General features: G+C 36.9%; 1 protein-coding gene across 42 annotated transcripts in view; it reads left to right on the forward strand.

Moving 5' to 3' along the window:
- SOX6 (SRY-box transcription factor 6) overlaps positions 1 to 23964 on the forward strand; it is a 701188-nt gene that overhangs the window by 577929 nt on the left and 99295 nt on the right. For 31 of the 42 annotated variants that reach the window (XM_071218188.1, XM_071218191.1, XM_071218180.1 and 28 more), the window contains one exon: positions 8045 to 8124. In XM_071218188.1, coding sequence (XP_071074289.1) covers positions 8045 to 8124 — 80 coding nt within the window. Of the gene's footprint in view, positions 1 to 8044; positions 8125 to 9505; positions 9629 to 23964 lie in introns of all 42 variants that reach the window. The other 11 variants (XM_071218196.1, XM_071218175.1, XM_071218174.1 and 8 more) reach the window with 1 other exon arrangement.

Below are 23964 nucleotides of genomic sequence, written 5' to 3' on the forward strand. Positions count from 1 at the left end.
CTCTTTAGGTGGCACCAGGAACCAATCCTGGGACCTTCTGGAGTGGGAGAGAGGTGTTCAATCTCTTGCACCACCTCAGCTCCCTGCTGCATCTCTTTTTGTCTCTCCTCTGTGTTTCTTTTTATTGCATCATCTTGCTGCACCAGTTCACTGCGTGGGCTAGCACTCCTGTGTGGACCAGCACTCCATGCAGTCCAACTGTCCTCTTTGGCCAACTTGCCACACGGGCCAGCTTGCCTTCATCAGGAGGATCCAGGAATGAAACCTGGACCTCCTGTATGGTAGACAGGAGCCCAGTCACTTGAGCCACATCCCCTTCCCTTATCCTCTAACTTTTGCTACAGTGCAATTTCTCACAAGGATAAATACAGATTTATTACTGCATTTCCTCAAGTATAGGGGAGTCACAATATTTTTGCTACTCTAGGTACATAATCTAAGCAAGACCCATGGTAAGAGGCATGTCCAAGTCATTATTGGTGGTTCTGATTGATATATTGCCATATTGTAGCTAGAATAATGATTGCTCATAGAGGGTGCCATAGGTTATTAGACAACTAAATTTACCATCACCCTATGATGATACCACACAATAATATGTGAAAAGGTTGGTATGTATAATATATTTTTCTTCTGTTTTGGAGGGTAGAAAATGAAATATGAGGCTGGAGTCCAGCTATGGGCCAGTTACTGAAGAAATGTTTCGTTTTTTTTCCTACTTCTCCCAAACTCTCTAAATAACTTCCCCAGTAGGTTGAGTTCTGAAGTTAATATCCCAGGAGACTACAATGATCCCAGTCTCTTGTCTTTTTAAAAAAAAAAAATGAATGGACAGGATTTTACCCATGGGGTTTTTTTGTTTTATTTTTTAAAATTAAAAAAAAATTATTGAAATATATCACTCATACATAAACAATAAATGTATAATAGTTGTGAACTTACAAATCAAACATTTATAACATCAAACAAACATATATATATGTAACATCTCACCCTACCACCAATAATTTGCATAGTTTTTAAACCTTTTTAACTAATGATTAAAGAGCATTGTCAAAATATTTCCACTAAACAAAGTATTTTTCCCCTAACCAATCCGATTACTATTATCTTTATATCATTTATATATGAGCATACATAAACAATTACGTGTATAGTAAAAGTTGTGAACTTACAAAGCAAGCATGCATAACATCATACAGGGGTCCCATGCATCAACCTTCCACCAACACCTTGCATTGTCATGAGGCGTTTGTTACAAACTATGAAAGAACACTGTCAAAATCTTACTACTAATCATAGTTCTCATTTTACATTTGGTGTCTTTTCCCCCCAACCCACCCTATTATTTAAAAAAAAATTTTATGAAAGAAACTGTAAACTTATAAAACAATCATGCACATGTGCAGAATTCCCAAACAACACCCCTCCATCAACACACCACAATGTGTTGTGTCATTTGCTACAGATAAAATAGTATCATCTGATTATTGCCATGTCCATAGTGTACATTTGGCTCATATTTTCCATACTGCCTCCGTATTAACACAGCACATCTTTTGCATAGATGCAAGAATATTATATTATTACTACTAACCACAATCCATAGGTCACTTCAGCTGTACTTTTCCCATGCTTCTCCACATTCCCAATATCCTGTAGTAGTGATATACATTTGTTCTAGCTAACAAAGGACACTCTTGCATCTACCATCAACCACAATTCTCACCCAGCTCTTGGTTTACTGTGCTATTCAGTTCCTAGATTATTCTTAAGCATTCTATCAATTGGCATTTACATAACTAGACTACCATTTTCAGTCACATCCCCATTTATAAACTAGCTGTTACTCACTGTGCGTTACCATCCATTCTATACATTTCCACAATTTTACAGTAAAGCTAATTAAAACTTCTACATACATTAAACATCAGTAGTCCACTCAGTCCTTCTCTAATCTCTTTTAAGAACCCACCACCTACCACCAGGTCTTGAAAATATTTTCCTACAATTTCTTCTAGAAGTTTTATGGTTCTTGTTTTTATTTTTAGTTTTTTTTTTATCCATTTTGAGTTAGTTTTTGGATAAGGTGTGAGATAGGGGTTCTCTTTCCTTCTTTCAGCACTGTTTGTTGAATGGATTGTTCTGCCTGAGCTGTGTGAGTTTTACAGGTTAGTCAAAAATCACTTGACCATACCTGTGAGGGTCTGTTTCTGAACCATAAATTTGGCTTCATTGGTCTATTGTGTCTGTCTTTAGGCTATACCTTGTTGTTTTTACCACTATAGATAGGTATTATGATTTAAAGTCTGGAGATGAGGGCTCACTTTTCATTTTTATGATGTTTCTGGCTATTCAGGACTCCTTACACTTCCAAATAAATGTAATGATTGTGTTTTCAACTTTTTCTTTAATGCTAGTGGAATTTTTATCGGGATTGCATTAAATCTGTATATCAATTTGAGTAGAATTGACATCTTAATGATATTTAGTCTTCCAATCCATGAGCATGGAATGTTAGGGCTTTTTATATATTTTTTAACATTGAGTTGCAGTTTTCTGAATTCAAGTGCTTTACATAATTGGTTAATTTTATTCCTGACTATTTGAGTGTTATCTGTCATATTTTATTTTCACCACTCTTTTGACACTTTTAGTTACTTTTATTGATACAATCTTCATTTCTAGACTCTCTTCCAGGCCCCTCTCTCCTGTCTTTTCTTTTCAGGCTCTAGCACATCCTTTAGTATTTCCTGAAAATCTGGTCTCTTATTTAGAAATTCTCAGTTTCTGTTTATCTGTGAATATTCTAATTTCACCCTCAGTTTTGAAAGACAGTCTTGCTGGATATAAGCTTCTTGGCTGGAACTTTTTCTCTTGTAGTGTCTTAAATATGTCAGACCACTGTCTTCTTGCCTCCATGGTTTCTGGTGAGAAATCACTTAATCTTACTGGATATCCCTTATATGTTATGCATTGCTTTTCTCTTGCAGCTCTCAGAATTCTCTCTTTGTCTTTGGCCTTTGACATTCTGATGAGTATGTTTCTTGGAGTTGGTCTATATGGATTTTTTTGGATGGGAGTACATTGTGCTACTTGGGCAGGGATACCTATGTCCTTCAAAAGGGTTGGGAAATTTTCTACCATTATTTCTTCAAATATTCCTTCTGCCCCTTTCCCTTCTCTTCTCCTTCTGGGACGCCCATGACACATATGTTTGCATGCCTTTTGCTGTCATTTAGTTCCCTGATACCTTGTTCATTTTTTCCCATTCTTTTCTTCATCTCTTCTTTTGTATGTTCACTTTCAGAGGCCATTTCTTCAAGCTCACCAATCCTCTCTTCTGCCTCCTCAAATCTGCTATTATATGATTCCAATGTTTTCTTAATTTCATTGATTGCACCTTTCATTCCCATAAGATCTGCTATTTTTCTATGTATACTTTCAAATTCTTCTTTGTGCTCATCCAGTGTCTTCTTAATATCCTTAATCTCTTTAGCCATCTCATTGAATTTATTATGGAGAGTTGTTTAACCATTTATAATTAGTTGTCTCAACTCCTTTATGCCATCTGGAAGATTCTCTTGTTCCTTCAACTTGGCCATAACTTCCTATTTCTTGGTGTAGATTGTAATTTTTTGTTGGTGTCTTTGCATCTGGCTTACTAGAGTATTTTCTTTCAGTGCAGTTTTTCTCTCTAGTTTAGGGCTGCCTATCATTTTTCCCTTGCTGGTGATGCAGTAGGAGCCAAACATGTAGTTGGTGCTGTAAGCTGTGGAGGCTCAAGCTGCCCTCATTGTACCAGGGACCAAAGAAGCTTCTTCCAACTTTCTCCTTTGCCAGGGGTAGGGACAGAGTCACAGCTATGTGGAATAATCCACATGCAGGCCTAGACTGTAGTTGCCCAGAGAGACTGATGAAGCTTCACATCCCTTTCTCCTCTGCCTGGGGCAGGAATGGAGCTGCAGGTATGGGCAGCAATCTCTGCAGACTTCTGATTTTCAGTCTATGCCAGCCAAAGTTCCCTGCAGTTACCCATATAGGCTAGTGCAGGGTTCCTCAGCTTCTTCCCGCGAGAGGCGGAGCTGAAAGAAACTGTCAGTCCAGCTTCTCCTCAGGCTGGGGCGGAGGCAGAATGGTGGCTACTGGTCTCTTTCTGACTTGGGCTGGTTCTCACCCTGGCTGTTTCCAGGATTATCTCTTAGCCAGCCAAGTCTCCCAATCAGTAGCTGAAATTGGTAGCCAACCATCTCCTCCTCCCCTGTTTCTGGGAAATGGAGCTTCCAATTCTTGTCACAGAACAGCTCCTTGGGCGGCTTGTGCCACCAGAGTAGGATAATCACCAGCCTCTGCAGCTTGGCCAGTAATTTCCCAGAGAGGCTGGCACAGGTCCCCGCAGTGTCCTCCCTGCTGGAGGTGGCACTGGGGACTAGGTTAGAGCTGCAATATGATCTGGATGGGAAGAAGCCAGTCCCCACCAGCACTGGGATTTTCAGTCCACCCCGCTTCCCCTCATACCAGGCATGGCGTTAAGATGGTGGCTCCCAGCCTCTTTCTGACCTGGACAGGCTCAAACGTTAGCTGTTCTCAGGATCATACTGTAGTGCACTGAATTTCCTCATCATAGCTGAAATTGTTGCCCAACCGTCTCTTCCTCCCCTGTTTTGGGGAAGGGGAGCTTTCAATTCCAGTCTCGGAACAGCTCCCGAGGCGGCTTGTGCCTCCAGTGGAGGATGCGCACCAGCTTCCGCAGCTCAGAGTGCTCCACCCATGAGTCTTCTCAGCAGATGGGCTGTCTCCTCCCTCCACTCCCCTAAGGACACCACGGGATGCTCTTCTGACCTCTTGGAGACCCCAAACAGATGTCTCAGGTAGCTCCAGAGAGCTCTGGGTGTTTGCTAGCTGCCCTGTAGCAGGAGCTGACTCTAGAAGCTCCTTACTCTGCTGCCATATTGCTGGTTTTCTCCCCGTGGGGTTTTTTTATCCTTTAAAAAGGTAGAATTTATATCCAAATTATACAAACCAGAAGTATTCTTGCAAGAGTTAGCCTGGGTCTAATGAGTTCTAGGTTTCAAACCAAGCTTCCCTTCTCCTGTTTTAAGTCCCACTAAGATGTGTCTTCATATCAGTTTCCCTGAAAACTTTAAAATTTACTTTCTGTCCATTCAGGGACCCTTGCTGCAGAGCTGCTGTGATTCCAAACAATTGTGCCTAGTCTGGCAAATGAAACTAATGTTGGGCAAATTTTCCATAGGTTTTCAATCCTGTTGTGTATTTTCTCTGTAATCTTTAGATAAAAATAGTTGAAAAATTTAGAAAGCTGGAAAGATGGACTCATGGAATGGGCATTTTTGCTCAAATTGGCTTTTGGAGATTGTCTTTTTACACTAGAAGTAGCAAGGGCCAGGTTACAGTAATACCTAAACCCAACCTGTCCCAGCAGGCTTTCATTTTCCTTTGTACAAATTTAAAAAGAATGGGTCCTCACGCAAGCATTTCAAATCCAGAAACAAATTTGAAAAAAATTGCTACAACATGTTGACTGATTCCTTGCCAAGTCAGCCACGGAGAACTTTGTCTTGATTGACTCTTAAACAGAGAAAATTAGAGGGGAGAAAACATGTAACTTTGTTATTAAAAAATTAAATTTCACAATACCTTTAAATCCTTCTCCCTCTTACATTTTTCTCTTCCACTTTTAACCCATGTTTTCTGCTCCCTTATCTTCTCCCTTTCCTGCCTCTCTCCCTTTTCTAATCATTCTCTGTGATATATTCTGTTGCTCTAATGTATTCACTCTTTCAGTATTAATACAGTGGTATGTTCTGGAGAAATAGCTTTCTAAAGATTATCTTCAGATATACAGATTCCAACCAGCAGAAAGGTTAAAAACATTTTAAAAAATATGCTTGTCAGCAGTGGAAAGAAGGCTGTTTGTAGCCAGCAGGTGAGCTGGAGAGTACTACAGGGTGTGGTAGAGATAGTAATAAATTAACTGGCAAGCCAAAAACTATAAAAAAAAAATTGGCTATTTCATACCATAGAAGCATGACAGCTATGAAAAAAGGAGTGCCCCCAGGGAATTCTTTCAGAGTTTGATTTTTTAAAATATGTTTGACATGAAAAATGTTTTAGTACAAATAAAGCAACTGGTATTAAACTTACAGAGGGGGAGATTGTGGTTTAGAGTTAGTATGAATAATGCATGATATTTAAAGAAAGAACAGCAGCTCTAAAATGTTCTGGGAGGCAGTCCATGTTGATGGTTGGAGTGGTTATTTTTTTCTCTATTTTTTTGAAGCATCATTAATTCAGCATTGTTTTGTGATTTTTTTTAACCTGATAAGATATCGACCGAAGAAATACTATTTGACTTAGATTAGGATATTCTTTCTTCAGATAATTTAGTTTAAATATCAAGAAGATCAGTAGGATTATTTAAGCATAAAGCCACAGTCATTTACTGTAAAAAATAATTTGACCTAGTTATCTTTTGTAAAAAGCTCACATAGCACTGCAAACTAAAATCAACCTTATGGAAGGGGAAAAACAAGATCAGATATTTTGAACATTACTCTATAGGACACCAGCACAATATAGTGTTAGTGAATGCATTGTAGCAGCTCTCCATATGCAATCAGAAGCCAATTGTTACTGGACTGTGTACAAGCACACACTGTGCTCAATGGTCTGATGAGGTATTATGGATATGATGCAAAGAGACTGTGTAGATTAGGAGCTAACAATTTGTTAAAAGTGAAAGCAACTTAACATTTACATTGGGCCAGCTGAGTAGCACTTCATGTGGCAAGCAGGATGAGTTCCAAGGAACCAGAGGTACCAGGAAGGCTCCAGGTATTAGTGTCCATGCAGGATAAAAACAAGAGGTTTTATTGCTTTCCAGCTGAATACCTTTATTTCTTTGATCCTTTCTATACTGTCTTTTCATTATTATATTCAGCTTTCAGTGTGGAGAAGTTCATGCAAAACAGCATGATTATTATAAATGTCAAAAATGTGTGGAGGAGCAGCCTATTAAAATATAGCCTAGAGATAGTACATAACACTGACTTTAAATAAGTAGCTGAAGCAAAAGTGATACTCTATTAAATCACTGATATTGTATAATTTATCCTCCAGTATTAATTTTTATTTCAGTTACCACTATCACAATGCATTCCTCATCACTTTCTCGTGATTCTTCAGGTCACTGTGTATAGCCTGTGACCTTAGGTCATAGAAGGTACTTCAGTTCCGCCTGTTTGAGGGTGGTCTGGAGTCAGGAACACCTTAAAATGTAGCATTGATTTCTGCTGAACCATGCTCAGTCTCTTCCAGGCTTTTAATGTAGATGTCCCATATGAAATGTGTGGTTACTTAATCAAGTCATCATCAAGAATATTTGGTAAATACCTAGTGTGCCTGGTTCTGTACTAGATTCCACCAGAAGTTAATCTGGAAAAACATGATTTCAGTTCTCATTGGGATACCATGAATTGCACATAGTGCTGGCAGATAAGAGTAGCTGTCCTTTCACCCCTATCTTATTGAAGATGTTGAATTTTTAAGATTTAAAAAAAAAATTTTATGAAGTTTAGAGTTATGGGCAGTTGATAGCTCATAGTCTTTATTGGACTCCAATACCCTCTACCTTGATTATCAAGCCAAAATGTATTTGTTGTTCTAATATAAAAGCCTCAATGCTTTCTCAATGTACTGTATGTCAGCCTGGCTTTAAGATATTTTTTTACTCTTAAAAAATGATGTATTACAAGATTTGTAATAGAGTGAACATGCTTGAATTGCACATTTAGTTTTTTTAACCTCACATTCATGTTTTGCCAGTTTGCCTACCAGCTATCTGTTAACAAAAAGTTCCAAGGCAGCACTGCAAGTCTGTGCCCAACTAAGCCTTTTGTTTCTGCAGATGTTCGGGCTTAGAGCAATGTTGTAAAGCTCAGGCAATCCAAGGACCATGTTTGTACTTGTCTGCTGTGATTCCCTGTGCATTGTCTAAACCTGTATGCATTGTTCTTTCCGACAGGTGATAACTACCCCGTACAGTTCATTCCATCAACAATGGCAGCTGCTGCTGCTTCTGGACTCAGCCCTTTACAGCTCCAGGTAAGTGCCAGAAGAAAAAAATGTGGGATACAAGCCAGTACTTTAGTGGAAAACTGCTAACCAGCTGTATGCTAAATAACGGCCTGAATGTTAAATAATTTTTTAAGCATAGCCCAAAAGGATTAACACCTTATGTACTTACCATACTGCAAATAGAAGAGAAAGCTGCCAGTAACAATATTTTTAAAGGAAAATTAACATAATGACTTAATACTATATATTCTCTATCAGGTGAGTTAATATTTAAAAAATTTTATGGCTACTTGTGATTGGATATGTTAGCACTTTTCCTTATCAATTTTTCATCCATATTTCCATTTATGTACAGAGTAGGTTTTACAAAGAATTTGTTCCCGAATATGTGTTTCTTCATTCTTTTTATGTTCAAAGGTATAGGCATGATGTCTGACCAAAATTAGTGGGTTTTTTACTTATAAAAGTAAATTTGGAGAGAAAGGATTTCAGAAACTGAATGAAGAATCATTTGTACCTTATTCCCTTCACATGTAAAATGATAAGTTTGGAATAGCATGAGGTGATATTCACAACATTCTACTACTGCCATTTCAATAGGAAACTGACTTTAAAAATTAAATATATATTTTTAATAAATAAAAGGAAAAAGATAAGATCATTGAAATATCTGTCAAACTTTCAGCATTTAAGCATTTAGAAAATATTTAGTAACTCGAATTTCAATATAGGGGAAAGTTTAAGACAGAATTTTGTTCTTAAAATTGATTCATATTATGTTTAAGTTTCCTCAAATAATCTAGGGAATGGCATCTGGTTAGATATTTTTATTTCTACACTGCTATTCCCTATATGACTTGAACATAAAAATGTACAAATATTTTATCAGGGAAAGCAACCTTTTGAACACTTCCAATTGAATCTGCAAATAAGGAATTTTTCCAACATTTTGAGACATTTTTGTCATAATCTCACCCAGGAAGCCATGAAGATGTCACCAATTAAGGGCCACCTTGCAGAGTTAGACATTTTATCTAACAAGAACTGCAGCCCTACCTCTCTTCCAAACCTTCGCTGTTCTCATTACTAACCCTGCAACTTGATGCAGTTGGTAAAAAGCTTAAAAGAAACCTTGCTCATAGGCGGGAAACCTAATCCATTTCTCCTTTTCCCATAGCTATGCTATAGAGTGTCCTCTTGAATTGGAGGCAGAAAATCCAGTACCATTGTTTGATTCTATAACCAAGGGAGACTTTGGTTTCTATAAAAAAATGAGAGCCTGGGGTCTAAACCTTCTACTTTCTATTCTCTGGTGTGGTCAATACCCTGGATTTAGAATTATGTATTCTATTTCATGACTTCTGACAGTATGTTTTGTCTTTTTTTCTCTGACTATGCTACTAAACAGAAGGGTCATGTCTCCCACCCACAAATTAACCCAAGGCTAAAGGGCCTAAGTGACCGTTTTGGCAGGAATTTGGACACCTTTGAACATGGTGGTGGCCACTCTTACAACCACAAACAGATTGAGGTATGACTGCTTCCATTGGTGCTTCATTGGGTGGGGGACTGGATTGTTCAGTCATATTCTAGGCTTTCTTAAAAAAATTTCTTAAAAGAAATTCTAGGTTTTTCTTTTAAAAGCGGCAAACATTCTACCTATACCCTAAAGCCTAATCTTTCCCTTTCTGTCATTCTTAAAGAGGCTCTTCTTTTACTCCTTTTCTTCCAGAGAAAAAGGCAAACCCCAAACTAATACCCCTGAATTAGGTTATTGTTATATATTCAGGCAAATTTGGTTTCTTTATGTTATGAATGTCCTCAGTGTCATCTTTCTTTCTTATTTCTTTTACATTTTCTTATGCCTAGTGTTGTATATTGTTTAAAAAGTACTGAAATATTTATCACATTTTACCATATAACAAACCTGTATATTTGGTAAAGTTAATTAGGATTTTATAGTTTAAAAAGGTGAGGTTCAGAGAATCCAAGTTATTTAACCAAGGCTACAGAATAGTCATGGAGTCAGGGTTATAACCCACAAATCTTAACTTTACCTAATTCAGATTTCCTAATTTTATTTACTGAAGCTGAACAAGGGGTGAGTGCCAAGGCTTGACTGGTTGACTTTTGTTCTGTAAGTTTCCATGGTATCATTCTTATATTTAGCCTACAATAAAGCTCTTTGTGGTTTTTGTGGGATATTCTTACTAGTTTGGAGAATATGGTTTATATGGCCCTTTGAAAACCAAGCTCCTTTCTGCTACAGGGACCTAGTTCTGCTCTCTCCAATTTTATGCTTAATTCTTCTTCTGTATCACTGAAGTCCCTCTCTGAGACTATCAGGTATCGGAAAGTTGTCAACTATCTTTTGAATAAAAAAAATGGGCACAGGTTTTCTCAGATAGAAATACCCTTTAGTTTTCTGGGTTAGATCTAATACCAGATTTTGTGTGGTAATCTAACTCAACCCAGCAAAAGAAAATAGTTCTGTCTAGCAAGTTTGTATATTCAGCTCCTATTGGCTCTACCAGTCTCTCTCTCTCTCTCCATATCTAGATCATGGTTACTATGTAATCAATAAAGGATCCCTTTGATATTATCTTCTTCTCTGCTTCTAAATCTGCCTTTTGGAAAATGACAGGGAAAGCTCACTCTTAAAAAGAAGGAAGAGGACAAGATCAAAGGACACCTCGGAAGTAGCTTAAGGAAGAGTTCCTAAACTTATTGTCTGCCTCCCTCTTTCCCTTTCACTTTGACATAAGAGGTGGGGGCAGAGGGGACGGAGTTTCCACACAGACTTGACCAGATAGGTATGTACTGCCAGAGTGTTTACCAGAAGGAATTTCTTTTCTAAAACTTCCTTTTGGCTATGCAGAGGGTACCATATTCCTGGGCATTCTGAGAATCTGGTATGCCTAGGAGTGCTAAACAAAGAGATAACTGGACATTAGGAACAAGCCTTTCTGTGTGATGATAGTTAGCAAGCTTACCCTTGCAGGTCAAACAGCTTGAAAAAACTTTTAAGTGCTTGGAAGAATGTGAAGGCACATGGCTTTGGTTGAAACTCAAGACTTCCACTCCTCTTTAACTTTTATTTCCTCTCGGAGCTTTCTGTTCTCGCATTCATCTCTTTTTTTTTTTTTTTTTGAAAGATTTATTTATCTCTCCCTCCCCCCCCACCCCCACCCCAGTTGTCTGTTCTCTGTGTCTATTTGCTGCATCTTCTTTGTCCGCTTCTGTTGTTAGTGGCATGGGAATCTGTGTCTCTTTTTGTTGTGTAATCTTGTGTCAGCTCTCCGTGTGTGCAGCACCATTCCTGGGCAGACTGCACTTTCTTTCGCACTGAGCGGCTCTCCTTACAGGGCGCACTCCTTGCGCGTGGGGCTCCCCTACGTGGGGGATACCTCTGCGTGGCACGGCACTCCTTGCGCGCATCAGCACTGCGCGTGGGCCAGCTCCACACGGGTCAAGGAGGCCAGGGTTTGAACCGTGGACCTCCCATGTGGTAGACAGATGCCCTAACCACTGGGCCAAGTCCGCCGCCTCTCATTCATCTCTTAACTAGTTTTCTACCTAGGATCTTCTTTTTTGGTTTTATAAATTTTTTATTTGTTTAGCTTTTTATTTTGAAATGATTTCAGATCTACAAAAAAGTTGCAGAAATCATGCAAAAATTCCTATATACCTTTCATCCAGATTCCACAGATGTTAACATCTTATGTAAACAAAGCACAATTATCAAGAACAGGAAATTGAAATTGATACAATGCTATTATCTAATGTACAGATCTGATTCAAAATTTGCCAGTTGTCTACTACCACTAATTTCCTTTCTTTTCTGTCCCAGAATACATCTGAAATCTTACACTGCAGTTACTAGTCATGTCTTCTTAGTCTCTTTGAGTCTATAACAGCTCATCAGTCTTTGTTTTATTTTTTTCAGTCATTAGAGAAGTTGTAGGTTTACAGCAAAATGATGCAAAAAATAGAGTTCCCATATAGCCTTCCTCACATATGCAGTTTTCCCAAGATTAGCATTTTATATGATGTGGCACCTTTGTTATCATTGATAATAAAATATTATTATAATTATACTATTAACTGTAGCCCATAGTTTACCTTAGGTGTCACTGTGTTACACAGTCCTATGTTTTGTTTTGTTTTTCAGGTTTTTATTCTAATAACATATATACAACTCAAAATTTCCCCTTTTAATTACATCACATATATAATTCAGTGGTATTAATTACATTCACAATGTTGTGCTACCATCACCACCATCCATTACCAGAACTTTTCCAACAAGCCAAACAGAAACTCTTTACCAAAAAAATCATTAACTCCCCATTCCCTACTCCAACACTGACTCCTAGTAATATCTATTCTAGTTTCTAACAGTAAGAATTTGCTTATTTTATTTCATATCAATGAGATATTACAATATTGTCCTTTTCTGTCTGACTTAATTTGACTCGATTGTCTACAAGGTTCATCCAGCTTGCCCCATGTATTAGAACTTCCTTCCTTTTCATGGCTCAATATTTATTTTTAAGCATATACAACATTTTATTTATCCAATCCTCTGTTAATGAACATCAGGCCTGCCTCCATGACTTGACTATTGTGAATATTACTGCTATGAACATCGGTGTATAAATATCTGTTTAAGTCTCTGCCTTCAGTTCTCTGGGGGTATATATCTAGAAGTGAGATTGTGATAATCTTGTTCTGAGGAACTGCTAAACTGTTTACCTCAGTGGCTGCACCATTTTACATTCCCACCAACAGTGAATGAGCATTCCTGTTTCTTCTCAGATTGTTCATTACTCGTATATAGAGACTCTACTGATTTTTGCATGTTTGTCTTGTACCTTGCCACTTTGCTGAATTTACGTACTAGATCTAGTTGATTTGTTGTAGTTTTTTGGAAGTTTCTGTGTATGGGATCATTTTGTCAGCAAGTAGGGAAAATTTTATTCCTTCCTTTACAATTTGGCTACTTTTTATTTCTTTTTCTTGCCTATTTCTCTGGCTATTTCTTCCGGTACAATGGTAATGGCAGTGCTGACAATGGGCATCTTTGTCTTATTCCAGGTCTTAGAGGAAAAGTTTTCAGTCTTTCACCACTGAGTATGATATTAGCGGTAGGTTTTCATATATGTCCTCTATTGTGTTGAGGAGGTTTCCTTCCATTCCTAGTTTTATACGCGTTTTTTATCAAGAAGGGGTGCTGGATTTTGTCAGATCCTTTTTCTGCGCCAATTGAGATGATCGTGTGTTTTTTTCCTATTTGTTCCCTTAATATTGTGTATTACATTAATTGATTTTCTAATGCTGAACCATCCTTGCATACCTGTGATCAATCCCACTTGGTCAAGGTGTATAATTCTTTTAATGTGGTGCAGATTCAGTTTGCTAGCATTTTGTAGAGGGTTTTTGCATCTCCAGGCTTATGGGATATTGGTCCGTTATTTTCTTTTCTTGTGGCATTTTTATCTGGCTTTGGTATTAGGGTGATGTTGGCCTCATAGAATGAGTAAGTAAATATTCTCTCCAATTTTTTGGCAGAGCTTGAGCAGGATTGGCATTAATTCTTCTTGGAATGACTGATAGCATACACCTGTGAAGCCATCTCGTCCTGGGCTGTTTTTTTGTTTGGAGATTTTTAATTTCTGCTTCAATCTCTTTACTCGTAATTGGTCTGTTGAGATCTTCTATCTTTTCTTGAGTCAGTGTAGATGGTTTGTGTTTTTCTAGGAACTCGTCCATTTCATCTACATTGTCTAATTTGTTGCATACAGCTGTTCATAATATGCGCTTACAAACCTTTTTATTTCTGTGGGGTCAATAAGACTGCCACCCTCCCCTTCATTCTGATTTTGTGTCTTTTCTCTTTTTATCTTTATGAGTCTAACTGAAGGTTTGCCAGTTTTATGATCTTTTAGAAGAATAAACTTTTGATTTTGTTAATGCACTCTTTTGTTTTATTTTCTCTATTTCATTTATTTCTGCTCTATCTTTGTTATTTCTCTCCTTCTGTTGCTTTGGGTTTAGTTTGCTGTTCTTTTTCTTTTTCTCCAGGTTTGCAGGTAAGTCTTTGATTTGAGCTCTTCTATTTTAACATAAGTCTTTAGGGCTATAAATTTCCCTCTGAGCACTGCCTTTGCTGTGCCCATAAGTTTTATTATGTTATGTTCTTATTTTCATCCCCATAATTTCTGTTCTGTTTCTTTTCCAACTTTCTAGTCTTCTTTTTGCTTACACATTTTCTTCTTTTTCTTCATAATATCCTTTACCTCTATATCCATATATAGTTTATTTTTATCCATATTTTCCCTTTGATTCCTTGAATTGAATTAGGAGAGTAGACTGAGTGTCTTTGATTAGTTGTTCCAAAGTCTGTGTATCACCTGAAGTTTTAATTTTTTCCCTTGACTGAGCTGTATCTTCCTGTTTCTTAGTATGGCTTGAAATTTTTTGCTGATGTCTTAGCATCTGATTGTTTGATGTGCTAATGGTGAAAGTCAGTTTTTCCCTCTTGCTTAGGGTTTCATGGTAAATTAGCTATGTAATAAGGCTCTTCTTCAATGCTTGGTCCAGCTTATACTGAAACTTTATAACAGCCTATGTTTTAACAGTTTGGATTTTCTCATGTCTTCTGCACCCGTTTCTTGCCCTGGATAGGCAGTGAAACTTTTAAGATTGTGCTTTCATGCACAATCATTTCATCTCCCGGAGTTGGCTTCCTTTCTTCTGTTCCTTTCCTAGGAGTCCTGAGCTGTTCTGTTTTTATGCAGATTTTTCTTCCTAGCTTCTGTGATTTGCTCAACTGCTGTCCCTCACTCAGTGCCCCCTTTTCATTATACTTTTCATTCCTGAGGCCCATCCTTCCTTACAGCTATTCAGTCTTCCCTTTTTGACATGAGAGGCTTTTCTGCCTTCACTAACTTCCACATTAGGATATCCTGTCCTGGGAAGCCAGGTGGGGTCAGTGTCAAAACTCCCAGTTTCTTTGTTCAGGTGTTCCAGCAATTAGAGACTGGATTGGATGTGTATACCATTTGCCAACAGTTTCTCTGCGAGTCTTGTTTGTTTCCTGGAGGCCTTTTCATTTGCGTGGTGCTCACCAGTTGCTTGGGTTCTGCCCTGAGTCTGTGTGATCATGTATCCCTGTGCCTGAATATGTATGGAGTTCTAAATTACTGCTGTGTCTCTGTAGTCTGAGTTCATGGCAGGAGGTACTTAGGCCAGAGTTTTTCCACTGTGTCACTCAATCCACATGGACCAAGTGAAGAGGGGAGTTATAGATTGGCAGGTCCAAGGAAAAGACCTACCTTCTTTTTAAAATTGTTTTTATATATTTTTTTTAATTAAAAAATTTTTTTTGAGTTACCAGGGGCTGGGGATTGAACCCAGGATCTCATATGTGAGAAGCCAGTGCTCAACCACTGAGCCACATCAGCTCTCCTCTTACCTTCTTTTTTTGATGATTTTTTTTTTCTTCATTTCAGCATTTGTGAAGTCCTTCTCCATTCTCTATCTACCTCCAGAGTTCTAAGCAAGTAGGATCTGTCTTTTTTTTAACTTGTTTCTGGGGGATGTCTTATGTTATCATCTTGATGACATCACCTTTCTATTCTTTTTTAAAGTAAGCTGTTAAAGCTATAAGTTTCCCCTCAGCACTGTCTTTGCTGCAAGCCATAAATTTTGGTATGCTATGTTTTCATTTTCCTTTGCCTCAAGATACTTCCTAATTTCCTTTGTGATTTCTTCTTTGATCCATTGGTTGGTTGATTGTGTTGTTTAATTTCTACTCTTCATGAATTTTCCAGGTCTCCCTCTCTTATTGATTTCTAAATCCATTCTGTTGTGGTTGGGGAAGATATAATGTATGATTTCAATATTTTTGAGTTTTCTGAGACTTGTTTTGAGACCTATGGTCTATCAGGGAGAATGATCCATGTATATGAGAGTTGAATGTGTAGTCTGCTGCTTTTGGGTAAAGTGTTCTATATATATCTGTTAGGTCTAGTTGCTTTAGAGTATTGTTCAAGTCTTCTATTTTCTTTTTTTTTTTTTTTTAAAGATTTATTTATTTATTTCCCTCCCCTTCCCTCCCTCCCCCCCCCCCAGTTGTCTGTTCTCTGTGTCTATTTGCTCCGTCTTCTTCTTTGTCCGCTTCTGTTGTTGTCAGCGGCATGGAAATCTGTGTTTCTTTTTTGTTGTTGTTGCATCATCTTGTTGTGTCAGCTCTCAGTGTGTGCAGCACCATTCCTGGGCAGACTGCACTTTCTTTCGCGCTGAGCGGCTCTCCTTACAGGGCGCACTCCTTGCGCGTGGGACTCCCCTATGTGGGGGATACCCCTGTGTGGCAGGGCACTCCTTGTGGGCATCAGCACTGAGCGTGGGCCAGCTCTATATGGGTCAAGGAGGCCCAGGGTTTGAGCCGCGGCCCTCCCATGTGGTAGACGGACGCCCTAATCACTGGACCAAGTATGCCGCCCTATTTCCTTTTTGATCTTTGGTCTAGATGTTCTATCCATGATTGAAAGTGGTGTTTTGAAGTCTCTTATTGCTAAGGTAGAACCAACTATTTCTCCCTTCTAATCTACTAATATGTGCTCCATATATTTTGAATCTCTGACATTAGGTACATATATATTTATAATTGTTATGTATTCTTGTCAAATTTATCCCTTTATTACTTTATCAGTATATAGTAACTTCTTTACCCTTCATAATAATTTTTGTCAGAAAGTCTGTTGTATCTGATATTAGTATAATAACCCTGGCTCTTTTTTGGTTACAATGACATGGTATTTATTTTTCCATCTTTTCCCTGTCAACCTATTTGTGTCTTTGAATTTAAGATAATTCCCAATCTCTTCTTTTGCCTAATTTTTCTCTTACATTGGTTTTTCTTCCCCATACCATCACTGACCCTTGATGCTGTCAGGGGTCAATGATGGCTTTCTGTGAACCATGATGCCACATAGATGAGTGCCAGGTCTGCATAGTGCTATGTCAGTGCTGGTCTAGAATCACAACATATGAGCCACATGTCTTTCACTTTAATTTAGGCTGGATAGAGAAACCATTAATGTGGCAGTCCCTGATAACTTTTAAAGTTAAGTTTGGGCTGGTTTGAGAGTTTCCTGTTTTTTTGTTTATCATTACTCTGTTCCCTGGCCTTAATGTTCCCGCCTTTTTCCTGCATGCCAGGAAACCTTTGGATTTTTTGCTTATATAGCACATGGGTTAAAACTTGTTCGAAAGGCAAGTTTTCCAAACTTTCCTGGTGTGAGTATAACATGTTTCTTGTAATATTCAATAATAGCATAAGAGAAATCCATATTTAAGCTGCTACAGTCGGTAATATTTAAAATCTTGAGCAAAAGTAGAGGGAAGATTGCATAATATTTTGCTTTATTGTTTTTAACATCTGCTTTCATTTCTAGTTGGGGGTTGCTCTCTTTCTTCGACAAGCTGAAATGTGAAAGCTCTGTCAACAATCATGATAAATTGTTGAAACTAAGGAAACATTACAATTATGTTAACTTGTTTTATTTCTAAACAGAGATTCCTAGGAAGAAAATCCCACAACACATGCGCACACGCACACATACACCCTGCTGCATTCCTCAGATACTCAATATTGGTCTCTTCTACTTGATGTTAGTTAATTTGTCCTTCAGATTTGTCACTTCTAATATTGATGAATGAACCTGGGTAAGTTTTATAGTTGTGCCCTGAGGTCTGAAATTTTGGTATCAAGTGAAAAAATATTTGCAATGGATAGACCCTCCTTGCATCAGCGTATCCCAGTTCTTTCTTTCTTTGAAATAAGGACGATGCAAGAAAGACCTTTTTTTTTTTGTACTTGCTATACTAAGGCATGGTTTTCTCTGCCTCAGGGGCACAATATTAGGAGAAAGGCCAAAGAATGCTATTTTTAATTGAACAGTTCAGCAGATGGAGGCATTAATACTCATATATCTGAAGGTTGAGGGGCTTGAACCATTAATTTTGATAATGTATTTAACCCTGGGAACAATCAGAAACTGTAACTCTAAGGTTACAATGTTTCTGACCTTTAGAGAACAGAGGGTACTTGGTACAGTAAACAATATATTATATTGCTACTTATTTCAGTTCTCACCCTTATAAATTTCAGGACCAGTTGCCATTTGCTTTCCTCAGCGATGTTAGCATTGGTCCTTCAAGTAAGTCGAAAAGAATGTTAAGGAAAGGAGACAGTATAATGAGGCAGTCATGTAAATATGGCCTTTAAATAGCTAAGATGTTAGATTGTTTCTGAAGAAATATTGTCTCAGGAGCTAAGCTCTTCGTGGCTTTTTTTAATGAAAAGGTGGTTGCATTGTATTGATTCATTTTATGCAGTTACTTTCAATATGATAGTTCTGTAAATTAATTTTGTTTTGTTTTGTTTTTAATTAGAAGTAATGTTGCCTAATAGTTGCAGCTTATATGTGATACACCTGTCTCATGCCTTCTTATTAAATGATGCATGCTTTTCTTCAGCAAATACAGCAGTTAAATATAACACAGTTTAAGAATTTCTAATTAAAATATCTCCACGTGTCAGCATATTGGTCATGTATTATTTTAATCCATTTATTTTGTTTATGAAACAGTGACATATGTTTAGATTGTGAAATATATGAGCCTTAAAAATCACTTTATTGAAGAAAATTAATTCCTACAGTACCATCTCGGTAATGTGTTCACTCACCCAGTCAGTCACTGGCGGCTCTGCCAGTCTTAATGTTGGTTAGACACACTTACCAGTTTTATCTGCATAACAGTCTTGGAAAGAGGCAATAACAGTTCTTTCTCTTAGCTCCCATTGATAAGGTTGTATTTTCTTCACTTTTTTTCCTTACTCATTAATTGAAACCTGTCCCCCCCAAACAGTTTTGATGCCTTTTTAAATATGATTAAAGATGGGTCTGAGTATATCTATAAGGTATTCTGAAAGTCCAATCAGAATTAAAAACAAGCTAGTTATCTTTTCAAAGTTAGACATAGTAATTTGTTTGTAGGCAGGGATATGTTTGGGTCAGCCCTGAGATAAAGTGACTGTCAGCAGTTATTCCTACAAGACAAGTAATTTCACTCAGTGTATTACTGACAGATTGCTCACTTCTCTGAATCACCAGAGAAAACAAACTTAATATTGTTACAGGCAGAGTTTCTGTCTTCATTAGCCTCAGAGAATGATTTTTATCATTCATTCAAAGCCCACCATACTTTAGTTGGAACATATTTTAACAGACTAGTTCTTATAATGATATAATGAATAGTGGCCTAAATTTTAAATATCAGTGAAAATACATTTTTACTTTATTTTGCATAGTTTAGGAGAGATTTGAGGAAAGGCACAATTAGAACTTTAAAACACTAGAAAAACCTACCAACCATAAGTTATCCTTAAATGAATCCATTAAAGTCTTGCCCAGTTTGCAAAAATGGAGAACAACTGAAGTTTTCACAAAAGTGAATATAAACACATATTTTATTTAAATGATATTGTCAATTTTCAGGATACAAATATAAAGTGAAGAAATGCCCATCAACATTGGGAATGCTCTATTTCTACTTTAGTTCCAGTCTGAATCTCAATGCTACTGTATTTTGATGCTCAAATCCTGTCTTCTTGTTTGTAATCATAAACCTGCCTCAGTATTATGAAGGAATGGGAGAGTGGGTTAACTTTCCTGATGGGCTTGGAAAGTTGTGGTTGCTAATGGAGTAGAGGGTTGAATAAAAAATTGATTTTAGTGACATTACTGACTACCCAGTGGAGAAAGAGGAATGTACTGATTCAAAGCTTATTCTGAGGATGCCAACCATGGGGTTGTGTTTTGAGGAGAAATGCTTCGTTTTCTCTGAATCAGCTTTCATTCACCCCCTCTGACTCTTTCCTCAACTTTTAAGTGTGGTAGAACTCGGGAGACCCATTACAGTTTGGATTAGACAAACTGTGGGGTTAATGGAATAAATTCCACTTTTGGAATCAAACCTTGGATTAGAACTTCCACTGTTACTTATTTACTATGTTGTCTTATACTATTCTCACATTCTCTGCTTTTCAGTGTTTTTCACTGTTAAAAGAAGATAGCATCTATTGTCAGGTTATTGTTGTTGGAATAATTAGGCATGTGAGAGATATTCCATAAATGTCAGTTAAACCATTGTCAGAACAGATTTTTTAAAAAATTCCCAACATCCCAGTAAGCATTAAGACAATTCTGCTCTAGTTTTACTGTCTAAAGTGCTTGTGACGGGAGAGCCTAATCTAAAAGAATGTAAATCAGTGAATTCAGAGATTTTGCCTTTTTTGTTTTCTGTTAATGCCCAACATTGTCCAGTACATGCTTGATAAATATTTGATAAAATTAATGTATTAATGAATTTCATCTTTGGTGGCCATCTGGGACCCAAGCTTCTTTGAAAACATTTTTGGATATGTTCAATTAAGTGCTTCTGTAGGACATATTATTTCATGTGAATAACTTTTTATTTCTAAGAAGGCTTCTTAAGAGAAACTGCAAGTACCAAATAAATTCTAATGGAGGTTAGAAAATTATAGACAGACCATAAGAGGATGCAAAATATGAAAATGATTTTTAGTGTTTGGATATCTGATCTGTCTTTGTGTTCATTGAAGCAGAAGTTTATATCCACTTATAAATGAAAACATTGGGTAAACCGAATTTTCTTTAGGAAATTTGATTTTCAGCTAGAAGTTGAGAGAATTAGCTTCTCTCACCTAAGCTCTGATAATCACAGAGTTCCAGTTATTTGACTGGTGGGATATTCGGTTTTGCTAGCAGGGAATGTTCAATAGGAGCTAAGGACCCTGGAATTATAGAACCAATGCCATCCTCTTTCCTTAATAGTATAAGATTCTCATCCATAGTCATTTAGCTCCAGCCGCAATTAATTCACTCAACAAGGAGTTATCAGGATGTGAATACTTGTATTTAAATAGACTGCTTTTAAGGTGAAATGGTTTCTAAAATAATGACAGGTATTTTTATTCCCACTTTACCAAATTCTAATTCTAAAGTAATGTTGGTTGGTATTACCTATCATATATGTGTAGATGTATGTGCTTTAATGAACTACACTGGAATTCAGAGAGGAAATGTTACTGAGGATACATTGAAAGGTTTGAAAGCAAAACTTTCTAGTGTTTTAGAAAGTGCTTCACTCTAGTGTGCAATCATGGAATGTCACAATGTGCAACATTTAGGATATTTAAATTGGAAAAGGTAGGATTAAATTTTTTGATATGCCAAGTAATTGAACAGACTGAGAAAGACAAAAACATGTTTAATGATATGTTAATTAGAAGGTATTGAGAAGCTACAGTTGAATGGGATTCCTCCCACAGATATGGCCCAGCTGAGGGATAAAACTTCTGACCAGTAGAGCTAGCATATAGTTATTACTGTCTGCCTGCTGACTCCTCCTTCCTGTTTTATATGTTATAGGTCTGCATGTTTGTACAAATCCATGTAAATTGTAAATTCATGGAAATTTTGTAATAATTTAAACTCTCCGTATTGATTTGAAAACAACTTGCTTTATTTTGGTCTTACTAGATTGTTAGGATTGGAATAATAACTCAATTTTCTTTCATGTCTTTCAAGCTTAGATGGGACTAATAAAATATTTTCTCAATTAAATATAAATAAACAAACATTAATTAAACATCTACTGCCTACTCTGTACTGTGTGTTGTGGGGATGAAAAATCATTGTATGTTCTCCCCTCTTTCACTCTTCCCTAATAATTCATGACAGCAGTAGAGTCAACATTCTTTCTTCCAATTTTATAAAAACCAATTCCTTTATATTCACAATCATTTCATGTGGGTTTAGCTAAGTATTTGCATTTAATAGGTTTAAAATGGAGGCAAAGTAGAACCAAATAATTGTTCCATGACCTCTACCCTCTTGGTCATTTGGTGATGCACAGATTTAAACTAGAACTCTTAATTTCCAGTAAACTCCATTAAGATTTCATTCTTCACCATGCATTTCTCTTACAGCACCAGCTATGATACCTAAACTAACCCTTGATGCCATAATATCCGAATTAACCTACACCATGATCCTTGATATGCTTTGTGAGTGATTTCCTAGAGCTATTGACCTTGAGCAGTATGAACTAAAACCAACTATTGCTTAAATTGTACCTGTTTGACTATTACAACATAATATGTATGTGTGCATATAGTATTCATTTGAAGTCAGTTTGAAATAGAGCTGCTTTAAACTAGAAATTCTATTTTGGGGACATTTAGCAAGTTTTCATCTAATTTAATATTTAAATTAAAGAAGACATGAATTATATCCTTTCTTTTTTAATTCTTACTTGAAATCACATCTTGTTAGCTTTGAATGTGAGTGTTGCAAAGATTCAACACCTATTGTATCAGAGTTGTACAAAAATTTGCTTTTAAAAGGGAGTTTAGAGAGGAGTGGATGTGGTTCAGGCATTTGAGTGCCTGCTTCCAACATGAGAAGTCCCAGGTTCAGTTCCCAGTGACTCGTAAAAACAAAAACAAACAATAAGCAAACACACATCAGGGAAGCCTATGTGGCTCAGTGGTTGAGCGCTGACTTCCCACTTACAAGGTCCCAGTGTCAATCTCTGGCCCCAGTATCTCCAAAAAAAAAAAAAAAAAGAGAGAGAGAGAGTTAAGAAAATGATCATGCTCAGGAAATTAAAAAGTTTTTGTGCACCCACAAAAAATTGAAGTTTGTGTGCAAATATAACCATAACAAATTGAATCATTTGATTACTCACCAATATTTAGTAACTGCTATATGTCAGGTACTATTCTCAAATAGTGGTCCTCAACTGGGGGTGACTTTACTGCCCACCCCCCCAAGAGATCATGTGACAATATTTGGGGACTTTTTTAAATTGTTACAACTGGGGGGATGGTTTACCATTAGGCATCTGGTGTGTAGAGGCCTGGGATACAGCTACATACCCTACAATGAACAGTATAGCTCCCACAACAAAGAATTATCCAGTCAAAAATGTCAGTAGTGCTGAGATTCAGAAAACCTATTTGGATACTGGGAAAAAATCAGTGAATTAAACAACGTCTGTGCCTCGTGTTTACATTCTAGTGGGGCAAAGAGAAAATAGGTAAATATTTAAATGAAGAATTGGGATTGTAAATCTTAATTATCTAAATGGAAATATCCCTACCTGAACCTGAGTGGGCAGATCTTTAGAAATTAAGACCTGTTGAATTATTTAGCCATGTTTCTTTGCTTCATTTTGATTTTCAAAACTAAAACCTTTATTCTAACTAGTCATTTCTGGCTAGAACAGTCACACTTTCCTCATGTTCATCTTTTTAATTGTTTTAAGAGCATCACGTACTCCAGTTTTTAGTAAAGGAAAATTATTTCTGGCTTTAATAGTATATAAATCTGTCCTTCAGAATGAGGTAAATAAGAAATTTGGTGAAAACTGGGAAACTATTAATTTGTTTTTATAGGATGCTATTTACTGAGATCCCATAGGATGAATGAAGTCATTCCTGGCAGAGAACCTGTATTCGATATGTGAATTGGATATTATGAAGGAATCTTGACTTCCTTTCTATTAAAAAAAGAAAGAAAAAGGGTATGAATATTACATATATATGTATACACAGTCACATGCATGCACACTTATACATATATATACATAACATACATGTATATATAAAATACTGGTTTTATAGCCTTTTACAGTTTAAAGAGCAATTTTTATTTAGCCTTTGTAACAAATATGTTTTATTATTATCCCCATATTTTAGAAGAAGAAAGT

This window comes from Dasypus novemcinctus, chromosome 10 (assembly GCF_030445035.2).
Source record: "Dasypus novemcinctus isolate mDasNov1 chromosome 10, mDasNov1.1.hap2, whole genome shotgun sequence".
Taxonomy (NCBI): Eukaryota; Metazoa; Chordata; class Mammalia; order Cingulata; family Dasypodidae; genus Dasypus; species Dasypus novemcinctus.